At 39.6% G+C, this 24,229-nt stretch overlaps 2 protein-coding genes and 1 long non-coding RNA gene across 5 annotated transcripts in view; 1 reads left to right on the top strand and 2 right to left on the bottom strand.

Moving 5' to 3' along the window:
- LOC137130479 (echinoderm microtubule-associated protein-like 4) overlaps window positions 1–19,370 on the top strand; it is a 28,505-nt gene extending 9,135 nt beyond the window's left edge. The window contains exons 2-24 of one of the 3 annotated variants that reach the window (XM_067510708.1): window positions 375–560; window positions 680–800; window positions 2,948–3,154; window positions 4,569–4,709; window positions 5,368–5,393; window positions 5,614–5,649; window positions 6,405–6,528; window positions 7,928–8,077; window positions 8,165–8,234; window positions 8,530–8,640; window positions 8,824–8,919; window positions 9,334–9,468; window positions 10,198–10,333; window positions 13,058–13,206; window positions 13,343–13,468; window positions 13,623–13,754; window positions 13,825–13,892; window positions 13,996–14,084; window positions 14,176–14,273; window positions 14,749–14,836; window positions 14,904–15,002; window positions 15,794–15,924; window positions 16,272–19,370. In XM_067510708.1, the coding sequence (XP_067366809.1) occupies window positions 375–560; window positions 680–800; window positions 2,948–3,154; window positions 4,569–4,709; window positions 5,368–5,393; window positions 5,614–5,649; window positions 6,405–6,528; window positions 7,928–8,077; window positions 8,165–8,234; window positions 8,530–8,640; window positions 8,824–8,919; window positions 9,334–9,468; window positions 10,198–10,333; window positions 13,058–13,206; window positions 13,343–13,468; window positions 13,623–13,754; window positions 13,825–13,892; window positions 13,996–14,084; window positions 14,176–14,273; window positions 14,749–14,836; window positions 14,904–15,002; window positions 15,794–15,924; window positions 16,272–16,721 (2,969 nt within the window). In that variant the 3' untranslated portion in view covers window positions 16,722–19,370. The remainder of the gene's footprint in view (window positions 1–374; window positions 561–679; window positions 801–2,947; window positions 3,155–4,568; window positions 4,710–5,367; window positions 5,394–5,613; window positions 5,650–6,404; window positions 6,529–7,927; window positions 8,078–8,164; window positions 8,235–8,529; window positions 8,641–8,823; window positions 8,920–9,333; window positions 9,469–10,197; window positions 10,334–13,057; window positions 13,207–13,342; window positions 13,469–13,622; window positions 13,755–13,824; window positions 13,893–13,995; window positions 14,085–14,175; window positions 14,274–14,748; window positions 14,837–14,903; window positions 15,003–15,793; window positions 15,925–16,271) is intronic. The other 2 variants (XM_067510722.1, XM_067510715.1) reach the window with 2 other exon arrangements.
- LOC137130507 (uncharacterized) lies at window positions 6,611–8,229 on the bottom strand. Its single transcript, XR_010914857.1, has 2 exons — window positions 8,092–8,229; window positions 6,611–6,728 (listed from the first exon to the last, which is right to left on the bottom strand). It is a non-coding gene; the product is annotated as an uncharacterized lncRNA (long non-coding RNA).
- A 743-nt stretch (window positions 19,371–20,113) lies between the features above and the next one.
- Window positions 20,114–22,788, bottom strand: wu:fj16a03 (uncharacterized protein LOC335475 homolog). The gene is made up of 3 exons (XM_067510749.1): window positions 22,629–22,788; window positions 20,525–20,626; window positions 20,114–20,335 (listed from the first exon to the last, which is right to left on the bottom strand). Exons 1-3 carry the CDS (start codon window positions 22,672–22,674, stop codon window positions 20,250–20,252), a joined length of 234 nt encoding a protein of 77 aa, XP_067366850.1. The 5' UTR covers window positions 22,675–22,788; the 3' UTR covers window positions 20,114–20,249.
- Window positions 22,789–24,229: the final 1,441 nt, after the last annotated feature.

Here is a 24,229-nt window from a genome sequence, read left to right as displayed (position 1 = left end):
GCTTAATAGGTAATGTGTGGGTGGAACATTTATCTCTGCATCTAAACACAATTATAGTTTATAAATAGTAATACAAGCAGACTGATGAACTACATTTACTGTTTTATCCTCTATTGTGATTGGACAGATATTTCCATTCTCCGCTGACAAGAGACCAGACATTGTGGTGATCAGATTTCTTCCATTTTGTTTAAAATTGAAAAAGTTTCTGTCTCATCTTCATCAGCTGCTTAGTGTTTTACTGGGGGATTGTGATATTTTTCTGTAAGGTACACGGTAATTCAATTCAGTGTCTTCATAGAGAAAGGTGTATTCACACCCTGTTACTCTGTAGAGGACAGAATAATCAGATCCATATTCATGTCTCTTTATAGACGACAGCATGTCTGGAGCGAGTGTCTCGGATGTCACTGATCGTCTTTCTGCTCTGGAGCTTCGTGTTCAGCAGCAGGAAGATGAGTTGATGGTGATGAAAGCTGCTCTTGCTGATGTACTTCGGCGTCTTGCGGTCTCTGAAGACTCTGTAGCCTCAGCAACCAAGAAGCAGCATGCAGGAAAAGGTAACATTAGATATTTCTTTACCATATGTATGAACCAACAGATCAAAGGCCATATTAGCTGGTTTCAGATGGTCTGTAAATGGTTACAGTTGGTTTGAACAATGTGCTGTCCCCTGCAGGTGGTGCTGCCCTGCGTGAAGCCTACTCAATGTCCTGTATTGCTAATGGAGGAACATCTGGAAGAAAAAGGGATTCCACATCTGTCACCAGAAAGGAGACTGTGTCATCTGCTGCTAAGAGGTAAAAACTGTCCAGTTATCCACAGACACATCCACTAGTCAGAGATTCTATTTTAATTTCTGTGCAGATTCTCTCATCCAAGTCCTGTTTGTCCCTGAGGCACTACTCAGCGGTAACTGGAATTAGTGGTGATTTTAGAAGATGGTTTGTACTTAAATAGCACTTTTCTACGTATTGGTACCTAAAGTGCTTTACACTGCTTCTCATTAAACCATTCACACTCACACACACCAATGGGGGAGCTGGCCAACACTCACCAGGATCAACTAAGTTGAGCTTCAAGGTCTTTCACAAGGAAACTTTGACATGTGACCGGATGAGCCCAGGATCGAACCAACAACCCTGGGATTGGTGGCTGACTCCTGTACACCCTGAGCCACAGTGGCCTCAATGTTCGTGTTTTATTTACAGAGAAGTAAAGGATAAACGGGACCTATCCTCATTAAACACAGGTCCTTTATGATTCAGTATATAGTACTGACCTCCATCACTAGGGACACTTTCACAATTTGACTTGACCTTAAAGGCCAATTCATACTATCTCCATGCCTGCTAAGTTATCTGTAGTGTAAAAAGTCTTCTTCGTGTCAGCTTTTCCTCTATGAACTAATAAGTTTGGGCGTACCCTTTATGGACAATCTGTCCACAGTGCCACATGTGCCAGAAAAGTAGATTACATTTTTTTACTTTTTCATGTTTTTCAGTCAAATACAAGAGAGGACCTTTTTTTTTCTTTTTGCTGCTGTCCATGTTTTGTAGTGCATGTGTAATGTGTCTCCCTGTTTCAACACCCCCAGCTGTAGTATGAATAAAGTGTGTGCCAGTATGAATAGTCAGAAGACAAGCCACTCTACATCTTGATTAACAGCCAGTCTTAACAGCAAAGTCTTAACAGCAAATGATCCAGATGTTGACACCATAGAGGGTAAATGCCTGGGACTCCTGTCCAGTCATTCAGAACCTATGAAGCCTTTGAGATGTAATGTCTTCCAGAACCTCAAACTGGAATAATTTTTGTAAAAGGTCAATAAAGCTAGAGTAGAATTTCTTGAATTGGGTGGTAACATACAATAAATGTCTGCCTAATGTTAAATTAAACGTATTTTTTTTTATTTTAGGTGTACGCATTGCTGATTAAGAAGGGCATCCAAGAAGTGTTATTTTGCTCATATAGTTGTGTCAAATTTGAATGACTTATTCCTATCTGATCTTAATCCTATTGGAAGTTGACATTGTGTTAGATTCATCTTTTAAATGTTTTATCAGTAAAAATTATATTTACTGGTCACACTCCACAGTGACAGAAGTGTTTTTTTCAAGCTTGGAGTTTTTGCACAACTACACAAAGGTTGTAACAATGTAACCACTGCTCAAAACCACTATTAAAAACAATGAAACAATGAACTGAAATAAAACAACACAACAGTATAAAAAAACAACAACTATACATTAAAACCTGCAGCATTGGCATGTGGCATTCTGATGTTATCTGAAATTCCTAAACAACCATCTGACAACCCTGAGAAATCAAAACACCACAAACCAGATCAGCTTCCACTATGGTCACAAAAAAAAAAAAAAAAGACTTTAAATAGCACTAAATACAGTTCAAACCACTTTACACCCGGTCTGTGGCTCAGGGTGGATGCACCACTGGCAGCCCCCCATTTACAACTGCTTTCAGTATAATTATTGTTCTTTTATTTACTACTCTTTTTTTGTCAAAATTGCAGCAATATTGATGGTGATGGAGCCACCGACAGTGATGATAATGAAGATTTCTGAAGCTTTTTAAAATATAGTTTTATTGAATTATTTTCTTAGTTGCTAACGCTTCTCCCTCAGAACACACAACTCACAGACCCCATACCCATGTTATGCCCTCACCTGTAGGGTGTAAATAATGTTCTCTTTCATGTCTTGTGTTTTAAATAAAACAAAAGCATTTTTAGAGCTACAGTGGTGATTTTGTAACTCTCAGGCCTGGTTTTGTCAACAGTGAAGCAGACCGACAGATGCATTCCAACAGGAAGAGATCTCAGATGAATTTTGGTTGAATCAACTCTTTTAAAGTAGACTCAGAGGACATAGAGTAGAACCAGTAGAATCAGTTGTTTATGGTCTCACGGTCCTGGTTTTCTCCACAGTGGAGCTGACAGGAAAAAGGAAGTCTGCAGCCAGAAGTCTCAGATGGAAGAAATCCAGGAACGTGAGGAGCCTCCTCACCCAAAAGACCTTTCCCCATCTTCCTCCTCCCCCCACCCCCCTCAAACACCCCAGATCCCTCAAACACACCAGCCACAGAGGCCGGCACAGTCAGCCGACAGCAGTAAAGGCCACGCCCCTCCAAAAAGGTTTCACTTTGTCAGATTTATCGTCTGCTTTTTGATCTCACTTCCTACTGATCCTGTTCTGACATCACTCTTTGATTACTAACCTTGCCCCTGAGGACTCAGTCCTCTGCCCTGCCCACACTTGGTCTAGAGGTACAGGTGTTCCTGATTGGCTTTGATACCGATCCAGCCAATCAAGCGTGGGCAGTATGAGGACTGTGGTTCCTCAGGAGCAGATCTGAGTGACCTTCTGGCTCCTGGAGTACTCTGGGGTCTCCTTTGAGTCCTGAAGTACTCTGGGGTCTCTTGTGGCTCCTCTATGTTCTTTGCTGGTAGAAAACTGTTGCTATTTTATTACTAACTTTGTCTAACAGCTTCACTTAAGGACCTTCTCCTCTGTTCTAACTGGAAAATCTTAAGATTCTAGAACCTCCAGGAGATTATTTTCAGGTATTTAGGGATCCAGGAGTTCTACAGAGATATCCTTCACATTCTGGAGTTTATTACTGTTTTTCCAGACCCTGGAACCCCCTGAGACCTCCTTAAGATCCTGGAACCTTTGGAATGGTCTTTGCTCAGGGCTGTGTTTTACTGACCACTTCCTCCCAGCTTTACCTGAGGGCCTGTCACTTCTTCCTCTTTCATACTTGTGCTTTTCTTCTACCTTTCAAGCTTCCTCCTCTTCTTTTTCTCTCTCTCTCTCTCCTCCTGTTTTCCGCTTGTCATCCTTCTTTAACAGGCCTCCTGCATCCTGGTCCTTAAGTTTATCAGTTTCCAGCCTACTAACAATGGGTCATATGTTTTACTGAGTTTTTTTTCTCTTACGGCAAAAAAGAGGTGTAGGAAATAAAGAGTCATATTTCTGTACTTGTCTAATGTTAATAAATGTCAATGTAAATTTAAAACACATCTCAACCCAAACACATAAGAACAATGTTAGAATACTATAATACATAAATAATCTGATCCACAATAACAGCATTTTGTTAGTAAAACTTTTTTTCATAGTTCAAATATCATTCACTGGGGCTGTTTTTAAAACAAAGATGCAACATTAGATGTTATTCTAGGGACGCATATGGTAACACACATACACACAGTGAATCATACAGTTGTTTTAATCTAGTTTTCTTTCTGTATTGATGTATAGCACTTTGATTTGCACTTGGGGTAAGAACTTTGCTATAGAACTAAACATGATCATGTACATTAACTTTATGATTTTCATAAATATGAATTCTGACAGTTGGAGGTGTAATTGTCATTGTCAGAAGCTTCAACAGTGAAATGATTGGACAAACACAAATTTTATCTGCAGATAAAAGCTCAGTGATTCACAATGACTTGCTGCTGCTGCTCCTCCTTCTCATCATCATTATCATCACTGCTTACTCTGTGTGTGTGTGGGTGTTTGTGTGTGTGTGTGTGATTTCAGGGGCCCCAGTGTGAAGCGGTCTTCAGGTATGGAGCGTTCTCAGAGTAGCACCTGGGACAGTTCAGAGGAAAACAGGAACAAACTGGTGAAAGCTGCATCCACATCCAAACTGTTGGCGAAAGTGGTGAAGACAGCTGATAGGTACACACAGTGACACACATGAAGCTACACTTGAGGATTTCATATTCAACAGCAGCTGATCTGAGTCACTAACATTTAATTCAGCAATACTGTTCTTAGGAGGAAAACAGCTTCTTCTGCTTTAAGAAATAATTTCAGTCATTGGTTTTATTCTGTCCACAGTGTTAACAATGAACCCAGGGTCAGAGGTTAACAGAGTCATAATTAAAATATCCTTTTTCTGATGCATCTAGTTGATGTGTTTATGGATGTTTTCAAACTTGCCTGGTTTAGTCTGAAACAAAGTCTGAAGCATCTCTTTGTGGTAGCACCAACTGTGCTGTGAATCCATGCAGTTTTCCAACAGTTTTTTTGCTGTTGCAGAACAGGACCTTCATCCTGTGTTTACATTCATGTTGCCAGCTCAGACTGATTTCACCAACAAGTAGTAAAGAACCTAAAGTAATAATCTAATGAAAATATATAGATATTACAGAGAGATACCGTGTTCACCTTTATCAACTGATAAGGTCACACTTTTCCAAACATCACATTTTTGTCAGATCTCATAAAAATGAAACGTGTGGAATAGAATAAACATAAATTTGAAATCATCACTGGATGTTCTGAGATAACATGAGTAACGTGGGCTGTGACATTGTTTTTGTTCTCTTTTCAGACACAAAGATCCTGTCGTCAGTCAAGGTAAACACGTCTTTCTCATTACAGAACCATAGTCATCATCATCAGCATCACCGTGTATAATGGTTAAAAGGAAGCCAGAGCTGCTATAGGATCCATGTCAGATTTTTAAAATGTTTTGTTAGTGTTGGAGGCTGTGACTGCTTGTATTGTTTGTGGTGTTGTCTTTATTTGTAATGTTTGTGTCGTTGTTGTTTAGTCATGATGTCTTTGTCTTAAACAGCCAAAATATCAACCCGAGAGAAAAACAGCCAAGCAGGTAAGTGGTTGGAGCAAGCTGGCAGGCTAACAACAAGCTAACATGCTAACAGCTGAATATACGCTTCCTGCTTCTTGCTTTGAACCAGTCATATCTTTGTGTGTTTTAAGCCTTGCTGCCCTGCTCTTCTATTCCAGTGATGTCTTACCTGTATGACATCATTTACCTCCATGTAAAGTTAAACAGATTGTTTTATTAACAGAATAATCAGTAATACAAACACACGCACCACAATTGGATAATGATGTCACACACACACAAATTGACCTTTAACAACTGTAATAGCGTGGAGGTAAATTCCCTGTGTGTCTGTTGTGTTGCACATCATCTGAAAGTGGTTCTTGTCAGTTGAGGATTAGGGTTCACCCTATTCTGAGACACACTGAGACCGCTGATGTTAGCTGTTTAAACTGATTGGATAGAATTGCCACAGCTCACCTGAACCTGAGCTTCTTTGTGTGATAGGTAAATCCCTGTAAGAGGGATTTGGTGTCTGTAAAGCAGATCTGAATTTCAGGTCTTCCACCAAGCTCGTGATCTAATGTGTTGGATTTTGTTGAGCTTTAGATCCTGATTGAAGTCTTTCAGTTGATTATTAGCAAAACATCTGATCAAGTATTTGTTTACACAACAACTACAGACAAAAAAATATCACAAAGAGAGACATGAAACCTGCATAAAGAGACGTCTAACCACTACCGAGACTAATATGAAACAGGCTTTAATTAACATTGTCTTTGTTTCTGCTGTTGCAGAGGGGAACCACATCAAGATGTTCATGCGTGGACGACCAATCACCATGTTTATTCCTTCAGATGTGGAGAACTACGATGATGTACGGACAGAACTTCCTTCAGAAAGACTCAAGCTAGAATGGGTGTATCCTTCACTCTGTCCATGGGGGGGTGGTCTGGTAAATTGATTCCTCAGAGACTCTGTTGCTTTAAGTACCAACTGTGGGTAAAAGTTTAAAATCCTCAGTTGGTGTTTCTGTTTTCAGAGGGAGAACAAAATGATATTCATTTGTTTGGTTCTCAGTGTGAGGAAGTTTCTCCAGGACACACCAGCTGCATTATGACCTGAGGAAGGACATATGGTAGATTAGATTTTAACCCAAAATCAAAGCCAATGTTGGTGTATCTGAAGCTGGTGTATAAATCAAACAACAAGCATCCTGTCAAAGTAGAGGATGTGAATTACAGCCTCAGCATGAAACATGGACTTGCAGGTTCACCAGAGCTCAGATAAGGAAAGAGTGGATGTAGTGTTATGTTATAAACTATGGCTTTGTTAGCCTAAACAAGTTAACCGAACATTTAGTGTAGAGAACTGCTACAACAGATTCAAGCTTTACAATTTACCAACAATAATTGTAACAAATAATGTTTAAAGGTATGTACATTTTTTGTAAAAAATTAACTGAACCTCTGTCACCTTGAATTCTTTGTATAGGTTTAAATGTTTGCTTAGCTAAGTTTAAAGAGTTTCCTACATCTGTCCCAAAAGGCTCTCAGACATCATTTTGCTAGTGGTTTCTAATAGTGGGTAACTCGTCCGTGATCAGCTAATCTCCACACTAGCTGGCCACTTTATTAGGTACACCTGTGCAATCTAATGCAATCTTATACGGCAGCTCTGCCATGAATTCTACTTTTACAAGGTTAGAATTTCTCCTCATTCACTTTTCTCTTCTCAGAATTCCCTCCAGTACGACTCCACCACCCACTTTGACCTCAATGCAAAACAGAGTAGAATTATCACCTTTCTGACAGTTTTAACATAAACACATTATAACCTAACCCCCTAACCTAAAAGTAGCATTCATGACGGAGGTGCTAGGTTGGATTGCAGTGACTGTATATCACTTCTGTTCTGAGGAGAGCTGCAAAATGCTGATGCAAATAGTGACATCTGAACTACTTGCTGCCACTGTTACTGGAATGTTGAAAATTTGCATAAAATGGATAGATGCATTACACATATTCAGACACTGTGTGGTTATTTCAGGTCTAAGACAGAACTGGGTCTTATTTTATTTTGTTCAACTAATTCTCCGGATTAATTTAGTAAAACCTGAGTTGTAGTTGTAGACACCCTGTCAGTACGTCAATAAGTGACCTTTACTAGTTTGAATTTAATCCTCAGTAGATCCCCAAATAACTAAGTAGATCCCTAATAAAGGAGCAATATGCTCTTCCTAGATCATCAGTAAGTCTGTATGTGGTCCTCTGGAGTTGACTTCCAGCTGTTATCAAGGTGTTTCCTTGACTACACTCAGGTATGGTTACCGTGGCAGAGACTGCAGAGCAAATGTCTACCTCCTTCCCACTGGAGAGATTGTTTACTTCATTGCTTCCGTTGTCGTTCTGTTTAACTATGAGGAACGGACTCAGAGACATTACCTGGGACACACTGACTGTGTCAAATGGTGAGAAAACATACCAATCTTTCCTGCTGCTCACACATGCTGGTCTCTGGTGACAAACGAGTGATGTCCTCTATCTTTCTTTGACAGTCTGGCCATCCACCCTGATAAGATCCGGATCGCTACAGGACAGATTGCGGGAGTGGACAAAGATGGACGGGTAAGACTGAACATTACATTTCTGACCAGACCGTTAATGTTTCAGACAATGAGAATGCTTTTCATCAAGTTCAGAACAATCTAAGACTAAAACCAGGTCTAAACAAGATCAGAACTGTCCAAGACTTTATCCATGGCTAAGACCAGAACTAATTAAGCTTAAGAGCAGAAGAATCCTATTCCTGAACTATTAAAAAACTAAAAACAGCACTATCCAGGACTAAGACCAAGATTATTTATGTCTAATTATGATATTAACTGTTGCTATAAACCAACTTGTCTGTCCCCTTTTCCAGGCTCTGCAGCCTCACGTCCGTATCTGGGACAGCGTCAGTCTGTCGACTCTGCAGGTTGTTGGATTGGGGACCTTTGAGCGAGGTGTTGGCTCTCTGGCATTCTCTAAAGCTGTGAGTATCCCCAGTGGATTCATGGGAAGTAGTCCACATGGAGAAACACTGCTTTATTTTTAGGCCATGGTGAGAGTCTCAAACCAGGAAGGACAATTATTGTTCATATACACAACTGTTTATGTCCTTTAGATCTCTGCCTTTGTCTTTTTGGGTATCTTACATCCTGTCTTTCCCTGTCAGGACTCTGGTCAGCACCTAAGTGTGATTGACGACTGTAACGACCACATGTTGACAGTTTGGGACTGGCAGAAGAAATCAAAGATTGCTGAAATCAAGGTGAAGGCGAAGGCTGGTTCAACTTGCAAACCCATTAAGAACTGCTTTGCTTAAACACAGACTGGAGCCGACTTTTGCATCCAAACACCCGACGTGAGGCATAAGTGGCATGAGTTTGATACAAACTGTTATAATGCTGTCTAACAACACTGACCTTATAGTATTAGCCTTTATCTTCACTTTAGCCATTAGCTGTGTATATACAGTGTATCAATCACATTGCAGTTATACAAATCTAATAAGAACTGGTTCTAAACTAGGTCCCAGGCCCGAACCAGCCCTGCAATTGGCTTGGTGGAGAAAGGGCATGACTGGTTTCGACTAGTTTCTGACTGAATTTATCTATCTCTAGCTGGTTCTAACTAGTCTTTAGGTGCTTCTCAGTGATTCTAACTGGTCTCTGGTATCTTACAGACCACTAACGAGGTGGTCCTAGCTGTGGAGTTTCACCCCACTGATCCAAACACCATTGTTACCTGTGGAAAGTCCCACATCTTTTTCTGGACCTGGTCTGGGAATTCACTGGCTCGTAAACAGGGAATCTTTGGGGTGAGAACGTGTTTTAGTTTCATTGTAATACTAATCAATATATGGTTTATTTTATTTGTTTCCATAACATCACATTATGATTTTTCTGTTTAATTCAACAGAAAAATTTTAATTAATTCAAATAGAATTCAAATTCAAATAGAATTCTAGGATATCTCTCACTCAACTCTTCACGGTTAGGATGAGGTTTTTGCTAAGAAATGAAATTATTTAATTCTGAATTAGCGCTATATAAAGTTAAATTGAAGTAGAAAGAACAAGATCAATTATTGTTTAATAATAAGTCGAAATCGGCATTAGGTTTTTGCTCCTCCTTTGTGACACAACATATAAACTCTTTAGCCTGTTTTTGTCAATTAACGTGTCTGCCTTTAAAATAAAGTAGGATAAAATATGAAACGTTCACACAGTTGTGATGGTTTTAGACAGAACTCTCTGATGTAAAAAATTATCTGAAAATTAAATCTGTCATTTTTATTTGATCTTTAAAGAATTCGATGTAGAAGATGAAATTGTCACAGAGTAATGCTGTCGGACCATTTCAGGTCCTTCAGACCTCAAATCACTTCATGTCAAACAGAACTTCTGCTGGAACCTAATGTAACATTTTTGTTAAGATTTTTTGAAATAGTTTTTATAAATAAAAATTTTGTTTTATTTTAAAATGATGTCCTGTTCCAATTCTGCAATCCTGGTCTACCTCTGACCTCTTTCTCATTGTGATTTCAGAAATATGAGAAGCCGAAGTTTGTTCAGTGTCTGGCTTTCTTGAGCACTGGAGACATCCTGACTGGAGATTCTGGAGGGGTCATGCTGGTCTGGACCAGGAGTTCTACAGAGACCCCAAACTCAAAGGGACCTAGAGGTGAGAACAAAACCTTTTGAAACCAGTCAAGCCTCTTGCACATATGAAATCTTGATGGAGTCTGGAGAAATTCGCTTGGATTTGCGTTTCACACATGTAACACACTGGAGAGTTTTTTGGGAGAAACTCTGTTTAATTTCAATGTGGGATCAGCGCACATAGGAAGAACAAAAATAGAAAATTTAAGCTGTGGGACCTAAACATCTATTCATCTAAACAAAATAAAGTGTCCTTGACACACCCATCATCCAACAATTTGAGACAGAGCAGCATGCCCCATGCACATAATGTGGACTTTTTAATAAGGAGGCTTGAAGAATAAACTCTGGATAATCTGTGGAGCATCTTACTTGGACAGTTGCATTCTCACATACAGCATCTCTGGAAAAAGTCCGGAGAATTTCAGGAGTGCAGGCTTTAGAGAGCGCTTGGGTTGAAAATGAGGAGAAACGTTCAGTGTCAGGCAATGTGGCAAGTAATGATGTTTAAAACATTTATTTTAACTCACCATCGTCATCAGGGGGAGAACAGTAGAACTCCATAGAAAAACGTGAAGCGAGTAAAAGTTAGTGAAATATATTAATCAGTGAGATTGTATTTTATAGAATTATTAGAATAGACCCCATCAGTTGAAATAATTCAGCTGTGTTAAAAAAGTTTTTATCATGTTCATGAGAGTCCAGATTAGAAATCCAACCCTAAGCCATAGATGTGCAATATTTCTTTGTTATTCTCTGTACAAACTGTCATTTCTTTACCAAAATTATGTCAGACAGTTATAATATAAAAACATAAAACATAAAAACATTCACATGACACATCATCTGCTACAGTTATCGATTAAGACAGTGTTTGCATACTTCCATCACCTTGTTTTAACAGTTCATCAATTTTCTTTTCATGTGCAGAATTACTTGGAGCCAGTTTTTCAGAAAACAATACATAGACTGTTTTCAGAAGTTTAGGCTCTAACCCATATGATTTTTAGGATTTACTGTAGCTCACCACAACATATGTACCAGAACTTTACTTGAAATTGCATGACATTTAATGTTTAAGATATCTCCAGAAAATGTCCACTCATAGGATGAAATTCTTTCAGGAATGTAAAATGAACTCAGGGTTTGTGTAAAACTAAAAATTAGTAATGTGTCCTATGGGAAGGCTCTGCTGGCTCAGAGGTGTGAATGTGGGTCTGCTGCCACTGATCTGGGTCTGGACTTCCTGACTTCAGAGAAACCAATGAATGGTTTGTTCTGCATATACAGAGGTGATCTTGACATGCTAAGGTCATGAGATGAATCCACTGCTGTGGTTTTATCACACAAGTCTCTGTCCTTCCTATCACACCAGAATTTCTACAATTTCTAGTCATTTTTCAGCTTGGTGATCAGCTCAGAGCAGGTCTGGACTCGTGTTGATTTAATAATGAACAACAAATCAGAGAAATCAATACTTGATGGATTCAAGGCGTTTACTCAGTTCCTCCTGAAATCACTACTGGGACTACTTTAAATTTTTCTGTCAAGTAATCTGAGAGTTATGTCTCAGTTTAACATCTTTTAATATTATGTGATTGTTCTGCAGATCAGGTGTTTGTGTTGGAAGATTGTTATTCAGTTAAACTGTTCTTGCTCACGGGGAAAGAAAAGCATGCTGCAACTTGATATTTCAGTTCTGACTGAACATAAACACTGTGTTACAACTGATCCTGGTGCAGTTTACCACAGGGGAGTGGAGGGGTGTGTGTGTGTGTTGGCCCAGTTACAGTAATGGTTTTAGTGTTGTGTTGTTAAACCGGTTTAATGAGATTTTAAGCCAAGACTTAAACATTTTTCTGTGTAAATGAGGTGCAGTTACTGAACCTTCACAACCTCCCAGTCTATAAATATACAGATCTGAAGATCTGCATTAGAATCCTGAGTTAATCTGAGCATACCTCAGTCTCTGAAAAGTTTTTAAAAGTTTGAATCAGATGTGTAAAAGGGCTGACCTCTAATTAGAGTTTGGCATTAAATTAGATAAACTGTTTAGAGAAAATGAAACAGTATCAGTGTTACACAGATCAAACCAACTCATGTTGAACAAATAATCTCTGCTGCAGATTTGTTCAAAAAGGAAGTGGAAGAGTTTCTTTGTGAGACACTGCCTCTTGGTGATGGTCACAGGAACTGCACCTGAAAAATCCTGAAAACAAGAGTAAAAATGTTTAATGTGTAAATGTAGATAAAATTGTTTAAATACAGATGTAAAATTATACCAGTTTTAATGTAAACCAGAAGGTTCTCATATTTTTTTGCCCTTCATTTATTCAGTGTAGATTCATTTAGAGGCCTCTTCCACTTTCTCAAGAACACTCAGTCACAGACAGTCATAAAGGGAAAGTGCCTAATACAATCACAGTCTGACCTGTAGCCACTCAGCAGCAGTTAATATTAAGGGTCTTGTCCAAAGTCACCTCAAATGTATTGATAAAGGAGAAAATTTCCCTGTTTGACACAGATTTTATGTTTCTGGTTTCTAGATAAAAACAACAACCATCTGGTCACAAGCTTGCTTCTTTAACCTTTAGGCTACTAAAATGGCTTCAAAGGAAAATATCCCTAATTAATACCAAGATGTATTAATATAAAATTAAAACTGCTCCCACATCCATGTGATGGTGTGTGGAGCAGGTGAGGTCCAGATGTATTCACTACCTGTGTATGTTTGTGCACGACACAGCATTTCAGATCAGTCGTCAGGTCAAAGCTCATGAGGGCAGCATTTTCTGTATGTGTGAGATGAGGAGTGGCACCCTACTGACTGGAGGAGGGAAAGACCGAAAAATCATCCTGTGGGACCACGAGCTGAGAGCTGACCGGGACATTGAGGTGAAAGATACACCTGTACCATACAAACACCACCAACCTTTAACTTTTTCTCTCCTGTTGTTTCCTGAGAGCTGTGTCTCATAGCAGGTCTAGTGGGTATTGAGAAACGTATGTTTCGGGCCGTGTGTGTCTGCAGGTCCCGGATCAGTACGGAACCATCCGAGCTGTGTCTGAGGGTAAGGGGGATGAGTTTCTGGTTGGGACATCTCGTAACTTCATCCTGAGAGGAACCTTTAACGATGGCTTCCAGGTCCTGGTCCAGGTGAGTCCACATGACATCTGATGTCATCCTAAAGGTGCTACTCAGTTGAACTTGTTACAGGATCTTCTAGAGGATGCCATTTCATCTTGCTTCCTGTTTTACACTGTTATGATGTGTTCAGGATCCCTGTAATATTTTCTTTTGATTCATTCAGGGTCACACAGATGAACTGTGGGGTTTGGCGTCTCACCCGTCCAGACAAGTGTTTCTGACATGTGCTCAGGACCGGCTTGTCTGTCTCTGGAATTCTGTGGATCACAGTCTACAGTGGAGCCGCACACTAGAGGTGGGACGAAGGAGGAGACACTGACACACAGGTGATTGGCAGGTGACTGACAGCTGTGTCTCTCACTTAGGAACACGGACACTGTGCAGACTTCCATCCCAGTGGAGCTGTGGTTGCTATAGGAACGCACTCAGGAAAGTCAGTGGTTTTTATTTACATCCCCCCCACATCCAGTATGTATATAGATCTACATATCATAGTTTGTAAACCAACTGGTGTCTAACTGGCCTACTGGTCTTAGGTGGTACGTTCTGGATGCAGAGACCACAGACCTGGTTGGGATCCACACGGATGGGAATGAGCAGCTGTCAGTGATGCGTTTCTCAGTAGGTGGGTGGTGTTTACAGACTGTTTCCATAATGACACAGTGTGCGAATTTTAACTACATGTCCCAGAATGCCCATCTCCCTCTATGTGTCAGATGGTGGTCTGTTGGCTGTTGGGTCTCACGACAACTTCATTTACCTCTACACCGTCTCAGAGCGAGGACGGAAGTACAACCGATATGGAAAGTGCACGGTGAGCCTGGACTTTGCTGGTTAAGTAGTTTTTCAAACATTACAAGTATAGGGACTGAGCTGCTCCTCACTGAGTGTGTTTTTAAACCTACCTTTAGTCCAGTTTAACTCTGTAGGTGTCAGTCCTGTCCCAAATGAACTCTGGAGTGGTTTGTGGTGAGAATGCGATCAGACCTTGATATTGTCCGAAGAAGCATATTTTAGCTAAGTAGTAAGTCAAAGGTTCAGCTTCTTTAGAAATGTGAAGCAGTGTTTTATTTTTAAGACTTCTTTCAAGTGCCTTCAGCAACTGCTGTAAGGCTTTGATGGTTTATTGACAGACAGAGAGACAGACAGTAACATAAGAAATCAGCTGGTTCACATCTTCAGTGAGACCTTGCACACGTGGAACCACACATTCCAAACTTCATCCCTGCTGACGCAGTCTGTATGTTGGTGGTGGTGGTGGTGGTGGTGATGATGATGATTTCTTACAGGGGCATTCCAGTTACATCACTCACCTGGACTGGTCACCTGACAACAACTTTATTATGTCCAACTCTGGAGACTACGAGATCCTCTATTGTGAGTACTCTGATACTTTACTAATGTAGTATTGTAGTACTGTGTATTAAAAGTTGTGTATTTTCAGGGGATGTTCCAAACGGCTGTAAACTGATCCGAAATCGATCAGAGTGTAAAGACATTGACTGGGCAACATACACCTGCGTACTGGGATATCATGTGTTCGGTCAGTACAACTGTGTGTGTGTGTGTGTGTGTGTGTGTGTTTGTTTGTTTTGTTTGTTTTTCATAGACTATACAACATGAGTCTCTCTAAACTGAAGATGCTAAAGATAGAAGTTGAGTGGCCCCTGGTGGCTGATTGCACAACAAGTCATAAACCCCACGCACTCCATGATAGTATATGGGATGAGTCAAATTTAAATTTGAAAAGTAAAAATTAAGTAAACATTTTCCAAAGGTGGTTTTTCATTTTCACCAGATATGCTGCTTGATGCAAAAGTTGTAATCTTTCTGACACATTACTTACTAAGAGGTTACTACATGAAATAAAAAAAGTTGTCTCAGTGTAATTGACAGCTTTGATTGATGGTCTGTGACCTGTAGCCTGTCAATCAAAGTTGCTCCAACATTGCAGTGGACCGAGCAGAGCTGCAGAGGAGCTAGCGATAATAGTAATAATTATAATTTAGTTTTTACTATGTTCAAATATTGAAAACTGAGAAAATGTAACTGCTGCTGAAGTGAACTGTTTTCACAGAAACTCTGAACGATTGTGTCTTTTTTATGTTTTCGGTAAATTGTTCTCTCTAACTTCCATTAACTAGTAAGCTAACTTTAGCAAACTAAGATAAAATGACTTCATCTGAATGTTGAAATGATTCGTCTGACCTGGGATCAGCTGTAGCTTTATTTGAGAAGACTGAACAGTGTTGATAGTGGCGATCTTTTCTCACGGAAGATCCTCAAATGGATGAGTTTCAGTCCACATTAATCTGTGTGTCTCTTGTATTGCAGGTGTGTGGCCTGAAGGCTCCGACGGCACTGACATCAACGCTCTGGTCAGGTCTCACAACAGGAAGGTGATTGCTTTGGCTGACGACTTCTGCAAAGTTCACCTGTTTGCTTACCCATGCTCCACCCCTAAGGTGAGAAACAGACAGACACACACAAAGTGCTTTCACATATGCACTGTAACCCTAAGATCACTAGAGATTACTTGGAGTAGTTCCATGTCCCACAAATGTCCCAAGTCAGGTGGCCTAGACTTGATCATATTAGGCTCTTATTAGTCAGGTAAATGTCCAAGTGTGAATTGTCTGGTCCGTTCAAAACAAACTGGTGGCCGTGTTGATAATGTTTCTATCAGGCGATTGAGACAGTTTGCAGTAAAAACACAAATTTTGTCCTAAAATTGACATACGTTGAACAATAGACTGAGCATTAAAAAAAGCACGTCATCAGTGAAACTGTGTTCTAACTCATCTGTGTGCAGGCTCCCAGTCATAAGTACAGTGCCCACAGCAGTCATGTGACCAACGTTAGTTTCCTGTACAACGACCGTCACCTGATCTCGACAGGGGGAAAAGATACCAGCATAATGCAGTGGCGTTTGGTGGAGAGATCTTTGCTAGTCGATGGCCTCCTCTCCAACTCCACTCCTCGACGTGCAGACTCGGCACCCATCCCACCCCCACCAGCCACGACCACATCTTCACAGGAACCTAACTCTCTGCCAACGACCAATGGGACCCAAGACCCCTCACCAGAGACCCCACCCCCTGTAGAGCTAGTCCCACCTGTGTCAGAGCTAACCCCGCCATGCTCTGAGTCTACTCCCCCTCCCTCAGACAGCACCATGAGTCTAAAGGACAGCCTGGACCCGAGCGATGACACGGCCACACCTAGCGATGAGGGGCTGCCCCCCCTGACCCCCCCCTCATAGACAGTGAGTGTTGGTACAGCTATCTTTGTGAGGACCAGGCTAAGTTACACATTTTGTGAGGACATTTTTACAACATAGCAAATGTCATTCTGCATGAAGCAGTGGTGGTTATGAAAGGGTGAGATAGAGTTAAGTACAATCAAATAACACTGACCTGTGAAGACGCAGGCATGAAACATGTTGAAATGATTCAGTCAGGATATCATTCTCGCTCATATCCAACCAGAATAAGCCTCTATATTTCATTTAGAGAAAATGGAGGCTGCAGAATTTCACTCAGAATCTTGATGTTTTGTTTTTTTTTTAAGTTTTTTTTTCTCAGCTGTCAACGTTAATGTGATGTGTTAACGCAAATTCCTTTTAATGCCACTAATTTTTTTTTTTATGCTGTTAACATAAGTTCTGTTATGATGACTTCTTGCCTCACCAGTGCTGAACTTGACAGTGCAAGCGAATCAGAGTAGGAAAACTGACCGATTCTCAGCATTTGCTATTAAAGTGTGCACTGAGGGAGATTAAGACATGTGAAGTTATAGTTGTTTCTCATGCAATTTGTCTGCTCTCTGTGTATCAGAGAGCAGCGCAGCTCCTCCACTTACACACACACACACCGCAACAGCAGAAGCAATGAGGAGACAGATCCCAGTTGAAGTGAGACACTCAGGTGGACAACTCTTTTACTGTATTGTTACACGCAAGTACAACTCAGCGAGTATTAAACGAATAAAAGTAGCAGTATGTGTCCACTCCTATGCTGGTAAGGGTATAACATTTTGAAAAATTATCCTCTACAGCAAAATTTGAGGAGACAAATTTTAAATTCATTTCAGGTTATTGTGATTGACTATTGACAATACAGTTAACAATTTAAATTAATTGACAGCCCCAGAATTGGAGTATTCTAGTGACAGTTGTCTGTACACATTTAACAAAATCTACAGACAGAATTAAATATTGTTGCCGGTTTGATTTAGTGTTAGTTGAGGGGGGGCGGCAGGTGATGATTTAATATAGAGGACCTAATAAATAAACAGATACAAATTTGTCTTTGGAACCAAACCTGCAACTGCAGATTGACATAGTATTTCCCTTCAAGCAGTTAATAGGAAACGTGTTATGTCCTAGCTTGAAACACCTGGAGACTGACTTCCCACAAAGGGGATGCTACCTGGAGATTCACTGTTTGGTTTTATGTTTTCTCAAAGCCGCTTTGTTTCAGACTCTGGTTTGTTTGTGTTTAAACACACCATTCCTGGTTCAGATTCAAACAAATGTGCTAAGACCCTTTTATAGGAGGTGATCTCTTTACAGTCCTAACAACCCTTTGGTGAGAATAAGATCCAGAATTGTCTATAGTCAACATGTCCTCTCCAGACTGTTAGGCAGTTTTTGTGTTTTCACCATTAACAGCAGAGCTTGTTGATTTATGAACTACAGAAAGACAACTTCTTATATTATATGAATATGCATCAGGATCAGAAACAGGATCTTTTGGTGTGCCCTGATGGCCCTAATGACTAATGTATAAACGCAATGTCCTGGGTTTAAATCTGGCTCAGCAACCTTTGCTGTGTGTCATACTTGCTCTCGCACTGCTCTCCACTGCTATATCTGATTATTTGTTCTTTTTATTTTTATTTTTCCAAAACTTGAAACTGAACCAATTGAAAAGCACAAGTTTAATAACTGATTCAAAGATTTGGAGCAGAACAGATGAACTGTGTGTTTTAAATGGCTTTAAAATCTCACTTGGTCCCGGTGTTTTCTCAGTCTGACACAGGGGGCAGCATAGACCAGAGAAAATGCAGTACAGGTGAGACAGGTTTGTCTTAGGCAACAGATCCTCCAACTATATGAGCAGAGTAGGATGAGTCTTATGCATCTTTTTAAAATTTTTAAATGTATTTGGAGACATAAGGCTCCTGAAATCATGCTTTTATTGGCTATAATGAAACATCCTTTTAACAGTGATGGATTTCTCATGGCAATGATCAGTAATTGATTAAGTCAAACATAACGACCATCAAATTGTAAATTCCCCAAAATTTAAACTTTTTGTAGACACAGACCAATGGATTCATTAATGTACTCTTCTGTTATTTGTCAAAACACCAATTGCAACGTTTCACAATAAAAGCCCTCCACTGTAAGCAGATTTAAATGTGAAGCATACTGGAAACATGATCTTAAATCTATTAATACATTTATTAACATTATGTCAATACTGTCAGAACCAGTCCAGTTCAGTCCAATCTGTTCTTATAGAAAGCATCTTACCTGAGACAGGTGAACCCCAGTTCAGAGAGTTCAAGGTGAACCGAGCATAATCTGACAGTAAAACGGCAAGTGATAACAATGTAAACAGGAAGTCAACCTCCAGAGTAAAACTGTGACATTTTATTTCTATTGAAAGTCATCAGGTGAATTAGATTGAGACATCTCATGTCAAATGGCTGCAGTTATTGATTTATGGGAGGAATCGGGGCGCATCTAGTGGGAGTATTTTTCAGCCTTCATTAGCAACATTAATACTTAAGATCATGTGAATGTTTTGAGCCAATCATGTCTTCTCTCTTGCATTCCTGTCAGATGACAGACTGTACAGATGATTTCAACAAAAAAATGCAAATAAATGTATTGAAAACTGAATGTTTTTTTTTTTTATTCTTCCTTCTCTTTCACAGTCCAGGGTTACTGTTAGGTGTAGGCTATGAAAAGTATACTGCTTGCTACATTTCATAACCATAGTTTAGTATACTTATAATGAATATTTGATTCTTAATATAATTTAACACCTTCCTGACAAGAATCCTCAGTATTTGTGCATCACCCCTTTGCTATTTTAACCTGCTGGCAAACTTGATGCCTAGTCATATGCAAGCAGTGTTCCTGATGAGTTTGTCCTATTCCTCATGTAGCATGGCTTCCAACTTAATAATATGCTTAATTTTGTACACTGCAACCACCTTACAAGAGTCCTACAAGAGATATTCCATGTTGACCAAGTGTGATGACTGCACTCAAGAATGTTCCAGGACTACTTCTGTAACTAACCCTTGTTGGTGGACTTTGAGGTATGACTGGAATCATTAGTCTTTTAAAAGGTCTTATAGAGGCACAAGTTTCATCTTCCTCACAGATGACCTGATGTTTTATTCTAGGAAGCCCAGAAATTGGTGTAAGAATTTGTATCGCAAAGAAAACAATTTTTACATGTAAATTGTCTTCATATAGTAGATCAAACATCTGTAATCTATATTGTTTTTATCTGAATATTTATATTTCTGTTGAACGTTTTATTTACCAACAAAGATCTGTCTACCAATTATAGGCCGTCAACTTGTAGTTGACTGGCAACCAGGTAACCAGGTAAGTTCTGTTCCACACAAACATATTATTTAGCAGAGAATTTATTTACCACTTACAGTGTTGCACATACACAGAATCATGGTCATAAATTCGGTGTCAATGTCACATACTGTAAATGTTCGTTTTGACAGAATGTCAGTTTCCTGGGCTGTAATTGGCTTAGATGTTACAGAGGTCTGTGTAACAGCAGGTCCAACCTGTTCGAGAGCATAACCTCGGAAGCGCACAGCCTTTCTCTCCATTATCTGAAACAGAAAACGCATTATTAGAGCCTTCACACTAACCTGAAGTTTCACTTCTTGTTCAGTGTTTTTTTTACAGAAAGATGAAAACTCCAAACTTAAATGGAAGTCACATAGAGGACACACCTGCACTGCTAAATGGGCAAATACTTCAGGAGGGGTTACGCCTGACAGAGCAAGTAGGGAACTCACCTCTGGTGTAGCAGGCCTGTTTCACTTTGCTAGAGCAATCCAGGACCACATTGTTGACCATCAGGAAGTCTTGACCGTAACACTTGATGTGAGACTGCTCCCCTACAACACAAAAATACCTGGTCAGTTAATACCAGAAACAACCTTGGCCAGGTCATTCTACAGGCTTACTACATGTTGTGCATCTGCACCATGCATCAAAACACATACAGCAACAAAACACATACAGCAACAAAACACTACCATTTTAACACCCAAATTATTTAGTTTAATCAAACATTTTGAATAATGTAATTGAATTGAAAAAACTGTAAGGCAAATTAATTGGCAAAAGGCAACTCACAAGTAAATGTTTTTAGTGACTTTAATTTAAAAAATGGAGAAAACATGCAACAGAACAGAACTGAACTCAAAAGTGGGCCAAATCAGATTTGACGCCACCGTGTAGGTTGTTTTAAACATTTAGCTTAACAGCCGGGTTCACACAAAGAACAAAGGGATGAGTAAATGCAAATCAACCATCATAAAATGTGGTGAGGAGTCTAATTAACAAGTTCTTGTCACTTTGTCCTTTTGTCTTCAATGTTGTTTAAGTCCTTGAGAGTGATCATCTGTACTGGTTCCCATGGTTTCCCTGCAAACGTTCAGATGTAGGTAGTTTTATGATCTAGCTAAGACACTTCTTTGTGGAACTAGAGACAGGATGTCTTGCTGGGCAACAAAAGGTGAGGAGTGACTGGTGTAAGCCATTGGGTCTGCCAGAAGTGTGAAATTGTGAAACAATGTTACCTACACTTTGAAATTTCTTTCACAGTCAATACAATTTTGCTAATGCTAATAAACACCCAGCTTGTGTGAGTTTAATCATTATTTTCTTACTTAAGAATGGAAGAACAAAAAAACAAAAACAAAAACATTTACAGTACATCCAGAAAGTATTCACAGCACTTAACTTTTTCCACATTTTATGTTACAGCCTTATCCCAAAATGGATCAAATTCATTATTTTCATCACAGTTCTACAAACAATATCCCATAATGACAAAGAATGATGTTTCTTTAAAATATTTGCAAAGTTATTAAAAATTAAAACCAATAAAAAAATCACATTTACATAAGTAGTCACCACCTTTACCATGACACTCAAAATTAAGCTCTGGTGCATCCTGTTTCCACTGATCATCCTTGAGATGTTTCTATTACTTGACTGGAGTCCAGCTGTGGCAAATTCAGTTGATTGGACATGACTTGGAAAAGCATACATCTGTCCCACAGTTAATGGTGCATGTCAGAGCACAAACCAAGCCATGAAGTCCAAGGACTTGCCTGTAGATATCTGAGACAGGATTGTATTGAGGCACAGATCTTGGGAAGTGTACAGAAAAATGTCTGCAGCATTGAAGGTCCCAGTGAGCACAGTGGCCTTCATCATCCCTAAATGGAAGAAGTTTGGAACCACCAGGAATCCTAAAGTGGGCCGGCTAGGCAAACTGAGCAATCGAGAGAGAAGGGCTTTAGTCGGGGAGGGGACCAAGAACTCTATGGTAACACTGAAAGAGCTCCAGCATTTCTCTGTGGAGAGAGGAGAACCTTCCAGAAGAACAACCATCTCTGTAGCACTCCACCAATCAGGCCTGTATGGTAGAGTGGCCAGATGGCACCCACTCCTCAGTAAAATATTGATGATATTAAGCAAAGGCGGTGAATACTTATATATGTGAGTTTTTTGTTTTTTTATTTTTAATAAATTTGCAAAGATTTCAAACAAACTTCTTTCACGTTGTCATTATGGGGTGTTGTTTGTAGTATTTTGAGGAAAATTATATGATAAATTTTATTTAACATAACAAAATGTGGAAAAGGTTTAGCACTGTGAATACCGGATGCACTGTAATAGATCCACAAATAACCAATGACATGCCCAATGAAATGTGCTACGTTTTAATGCACTTACTATTAAAGACATATTATATAGTATTTGTACAAGTTGGTAATATGTCGTCCATGTAAAAGAAACTGTAAGAATGTAACCAACAGAGCTGACATGCAGACAGTGTTATTGTGATTATGTAATTGTAGTTTAAAAAGTTAGAATTTGTCATACCTGAGCACAGTGGCAGAAGCAGCAGCAGCAGCAGATAAATCTTCATGTTTCAGGTTTTGTGTTGATGTGAGAAAAGGTGGATGAAGCTGGGCTTTTATGTTTTCCTAAAACACCCCCAGGTTTCATTGACCCATGGCTAAACTTGTGCAACATCACAAAACATGTAACTGTGATATTTGTCTAAACTTTGTTCACTGTGAACTGTGGGGATTTTTGCTGATTCATGAGTTGAAGTCAGGGTATTTAGCTGGAGTTTTAGCTGAGTCATAAATGTTGATGAAGTAATAAGTGACTACTACAGCTACACCAGGCTACTTCCTGAAAATCTGCCAGTTTGCTGAAGTTGCTGGCAAAGTGTTGGGTCCGTGTGGGCCTCTTCTCGTTGATCTTCCATCACTGTCAACTCATCAAATAATCCTTTGCGACAGTAAGAATGAAACTCATTTTCGCATCTTTTCCTGGTTCTTTCCTTCTGGTCCACTGGATCTTTACCCTAACATTGTGGTGCCGCACACAGTGATGTGCTGGTATTATGTCCTTGGTATTATTCATATAAATGTTGGTAGTTTAGATCTAATTAAAACCCTAAACCTTTCTGTTTAACATTTTATTTTCATTCACCAACAAAGATCTGTCTACCAATTATAGGCTGTCAGCTTACCTTGTAGCTGACTGGCTCAAGTAATAAGTAACCAGGTAAATTCCCTTCCACACAGACATTATTTAGCAGAGAATTTATTTAGTTACTTACAGTGTTGCACTTACGCAGAATCATGGTCATAAATTCTGTGTCAATTTGTCCTAGCAAGAATCTTTGAAAAGTTAGTTAGTGAACCACATAAGGTGTTACTACAAGCACAGCACTGTTAATGCCACGCTAAAGGTTTTGAGTGATCGTATTCAGATGCTGGATTATAAAAAATATTGTGTTGCCCTTTTCATTGATCTTTCTAAGGCATTTCACACAGTTGATCACACACTTTTAACCAAATCTTTATTACCTATTGGTCGGACCAAGCCGCCTCTTTCAAATAGAACACAGTGTGTTCAAATGGCTGGTTCTACCTCCTCCTTCCTAGGAGTCTCTAAAGGAGTGCCGCAGGGCTTAGGACCCATTCTATTCTCTGTTTATATTAATAATGTGTGTTTGACAACCTATCATTGTATCATTTTATGCTGATGACACAATACTTTATTGCTGCTCTTCTTCACTTGCACAGGCCTTAGAATTTTTACAGTCGGCTTTTAATATTGTTCAGTCTCATCTGCAGACACTGAAATTGGTTTTAAATACAATTAAAACCAAAGTCATGGTATTTTCACACTCGTGAGTTTCCAGAGAATACCCCACTAATAACAACTGCCCAAGGGAAACCGATAGAGCAGCTGTATGGAGAGGGTTACGTGAAATGAAATTATCTTGATGACTCTCCCCGCTTTGTCCAACGACTGGGCGGTTTGGAGTAGAGAGTCAAAGGCATGGCACGAGCCGATGCATGTCACTCTGGTTCCCTGATACTGTGTGATATTGGATCTTTAAGTAAACAATTGATTTCTGACCTTGTATTTGACAGAGTAGTTTTTAGGTGGGTCAGGGCTTT

The sequence above is a fragment of the Channa argus genome, chromosome 1 (genome assembly GCF_033026475.1).
Source record: "Channa argus isolate prfri chromosome 1, Channa argus male v1.0, whole genome shotgun sequence".
NCBI lineage: Eukaryota > Metazoa > Chordata > Actinopteri > Anabantiformes > Channidae > Channa > Channa argus.
This window is presented reverse-complemented; position numbering and strand designations above follow the sequence as displayed.